Source organism: Lolium perenne, chromosome 7 (assembly GCF_019359855.2).
Source record: "Lolium perenne isolate Kyuss_39 chromosome 7, Kyuss_2.0, whole genome shotgun sequence".
NCBI classification, from domain to species: domain Eukaryota; kingdom Viridiplantae; phylum Streptophyta; class Magnoliopsida; order Poales; family Poaceae; genus Lolium; species Lolium perenne.
The window spans coordinates 120,132,874-120,136,340 of NC_067250.2; the positions used below are offsets into that span (position 1 = coordinate 120,132,874).

At 50.6% G+C, this 3,467-nt stretch overlaps 1 protein-coding gene across 1 annotated transcript; it reads right to left on the reverse strand.

Moving 5' to 3' along the window:
* Positions 1 to 348: 348 nt before the first annotated feature.
* On the reverse strand, positions 349 to 3,091 carry LOC127323841 (cyclin-D4-2). Its single transcript, XM_051351953.2, has 6 exons — positions 2,560 to 3,091; positions 2,004 to 2,090; positions 1,811 to 1,909; positions 1,504 to 1,708; positions 1,302 to 1,414; positions 349 to 1,089 (listed from the first exon to the last, which is right to left on the reverse strand). Exons 1-6 carry the CDS (start codon positions 2,851 to 2,853, stop codon positions 853 to 855), a joined length of 1,035 nt encoding a protein of 344 aa, XP_051207913.1. The 5' UTR covers positions 2,854 to 3,091; the 3' UTR covers positions 349 to 852.
* Positions 3,092 to 3,467: the final 376 nt, after the last annotated feature.

A 3,467-nucleotide genomic window follows, 5' to 3' on the forward strand; every position in this document is an offset into this window, starting at 1 on the left:
CAATGGCACCTAATAAACTTACCAATGAGATATATGCCCACCTATTGTAAGTTTGTGTTCCCAAGGTTCCTCCTGACAACGACATGTTCTTTTATTTCCTAGATAAGCCATGCTCATGGCCTTCAAAGTAGACAAGCAATATACTAGGTGGCAGGCAGACCAAGATACAAAGAAGGAAAAAACTAATAACAACAGTGTTTGTTACAGTATCAAGGAAGCGCTCTCCCTCGTTTTTTTTTTGAAAAGACAGGGGCAGAACTTTTGCCCCATTCTATTAATTAAGAAGTTTGACATATAAAGGTTATCTATTGTTATGCAGCTGCATGGTGAGCACAAAGCGAACTATTCTCCCTCAATTTCTGATTGTCTTTAAAAGAATCTTTTGGGTTATATTATGCAGTTGCATGATCATTCTTGACCACAAAATGGACAGTTCCTCGCTTACAAAATGTAAAGGGAAAAATGAAAAGGATATAATACAACTAGTGGATGTCAGTGCCTAGTTCTTCTCGTACTACTTGCCTACTCATGTCCCATCAGCAACTACTGATCATCCAATCGCATTTAGCTTTGTGTGGCACAAAGCGTTGCTTTGTTTGGTTTTGCTCTTTTGGGGGGCACACCGAGGCTGCTGCCTCCCATAAAAAAGCTCAGCGATTTGGTGTTGTCAACCTCGGCTCTTTATTCATCAGCTTCCTGCCGTCTCGCCATGTCAAAACTCCCTCCTTTTTGGTCCCCTTCTTTTGTTTTCGGCTCCTTTTTATGCAGTCGTCGTTGCAATCGAAAACATCAGGCTTTTGTTTTTTGGAGTCCGCTCCCTTTGCTGAGACAAGTGTACAGCGGAGTGACCTATCATTGGGCGCTTTGACCGGTCATGCTGATCTTCCTCCTCTTGCTGGTAACCGGCGAGCCATCATGGAAGCAGCTTCCATGTGCGGCAATAGTTGTGGCATCATCGCTTTTGCAGCTGAGGCAGCTAGCGTCCAGCACCCCAACAGGGCTCGATGGCGCAGGGGAGTAGGAGGAAGAGGCCATGGCCGACCGACGATGATGCAGCATCAGCTGCTGCTGGCATCGCAGCACCCTCGCCTGCAGAAGCAGAGACATATTAACTCCCCGATCGAGCTCATATGGACATGAATGCACTTCACGCATTTGTACGAGGACACTGTGATTAGGATAGTACATACGGATGATACTACGCGTGAGCAATCAATGTGTGGATCCAAGTGGTGGTGTACTAGATCAGTTGCATTTGTCACAATTATTAGCAATCAGGAAGAAATGAAATTTGGATGTACCTTGTCTATATGGCTGCAAGCCTTTGCGAGGTCAGCATCCTCCACGTCTCTGACCACGGCTGCCGCGACGGCGGCGGCGATCTCCGAGGGTCGAAACCCCAGGCATCCGGTTCCTGCCACGCATTCCGCATTGTACAAATGTCAAACCAGATGGAGTCCAAGAACCAGATATGATTTTGATCCACATGAATTTCAATGGTACCTCTGGCTACCAACAGGATGAGCTCCGAGGCCGATTGGAAGAGCCAGCTTCGAGGCGTCGCATTGCCGCCGTTGAGCTTGTCCAGGAAGTAGTCGATGTAGGAGAAAGGGGTCACGGCCTGCATCCTCCAACTGAGGGTGCTCAGTACAAGAAGCTCCATTTTCTGGATCGTCTTGGCCTCGAACAGGTACCGTTCTTCGCCGATCTGATCAACGCAATCCCTTAGAATCGAGATACAGATAATGGCAGCCAAGATGGGCACAATGTGAATTGCAAGGTGGCCTGACACAGTTCGCCGCATGCTCACCTGAAGATCTAGAGATCGTGGGACATAAGTCTCCTCCATCTTGGCAGCCAAATAAAGGCAAGCCACCGAGAGCAGCTGCGTCGTCCAGGCCTTGCCTTCCTGCAATTGGAGCACAAAATGCGTTAAGCTCAGAGCACTGTCTAGCTACTTGTTCAGATGGGTTGGAGACGAGGCAATATCCTAGGATTCTTACCGGCAGCTCGTACCGCGAGAGGAAACGGTCGAGGTAATTCACAGCCAGGTAGGCAGTCAGAGGTCCAAAATTGTAGTATGTGTAAACCTGTCGAGAGATCTGAACGAGTAAGCGATCACATGCACATTAGATCGAAAGAGGACGGGTTTTTTTTAGCGGGAAATAACATGTAGTGCTGCATTTTGAGGAAAATTGACTTGTACTGCACTACTGCTACTGCAATCAGACAATGCATCCCGACGTCCCGTGAACCAGGAAACCAGGAAAATAGCCAGTGCTTTCGCCGAGATGGCCCCCAAGATTTTCGTCGCTACTACAGGAGGTTTTGTTACTGCCCGTAGCCTAGATGTTAGCGAAAATTGCTCTGCTACGCGCCACAAATTACGACCTTGGAAAAACGAAAAAGATCGAAGCATGTGTTTATATCCAAATACGGCAGACCCCCATTTTTCTACGTACTACTAAATGAAAAGCGTAAATCATGGGAACGCGGCAGAAATAGCAAGAAAAACGTTTGTTTCACTTTCCCTAGCCCAGTCGACAATCGAGAACGCACCTTCCAAATCCAATCCACGGCCACCCCGCGGACGCGGAGATCCACGCCGCCGGCGCGCAGCCTGTCGCCGTAGTCCGCCCGGGGCATGTGCTCCGGCTCTCTCCGCACCAAACCGGCCACGCATTCCTCCGTCTGCGGCGGGAACAAGTCCGCCCCGAAATCCGCGTCCGGCGACCGGCCACGCCTCTTCCCCGCCGGCGCCACCGCCTCCTCCTCATCCAGGCACATGACGTCGACGCTGTCCTCGGCGCAGAGGAGCATAGACGCGGCCACGTCGTAGCAGCTCGGAGCCATTCGTATATATCCTAAAAGCAAGGCCTGGCCTCCCAGCTCTTTCTTCCTCCTCCTGCTCCCTTCTCTCCTTTCTTGGTTGGCGAATGGCGACTGGTACTAGGTACTGGTGGTCAAGGAAAAGGGACGACGAGGACGAGGCGCTCTGCGGTACTGGTGCTGCTGCTGCCGCCGTGCGCTTTGTACTGGGGGAACGGAGTATTTCGGGAAAGCCCACGCGGCGGCAGGGAAAAATTGAGACAGACGGGGCGGGAATGGAGGGAGGGGCCGGGACGCTCGCCGTGGATGCAGAAAAGGATAGGAGTGTTTGCGGTGCAGTGCGCTGGATCCGACGTTCGGGAAGAAGCGGGAGCGACAGGGGCCGTCCGAGCGTGGATGGGCGGTTGAGATTTGGAATGAATGGCAACCTGCGGGACCGAAACGTTGGCGTCGATATTTCTTTATGTTTTTAGGGGAAAATGTTGCCGTTGATATCAGTTGTACTGGCCGTGTAAACGCTTTGCGACATTGGTTCACTCATTTTTCTTTCCATTTGAACACGACAACGGCTATAACATTTTCAGCAAGTATTACACCCTATCGGACCTCACATTCGACTGCGTTTTCATACTGATACA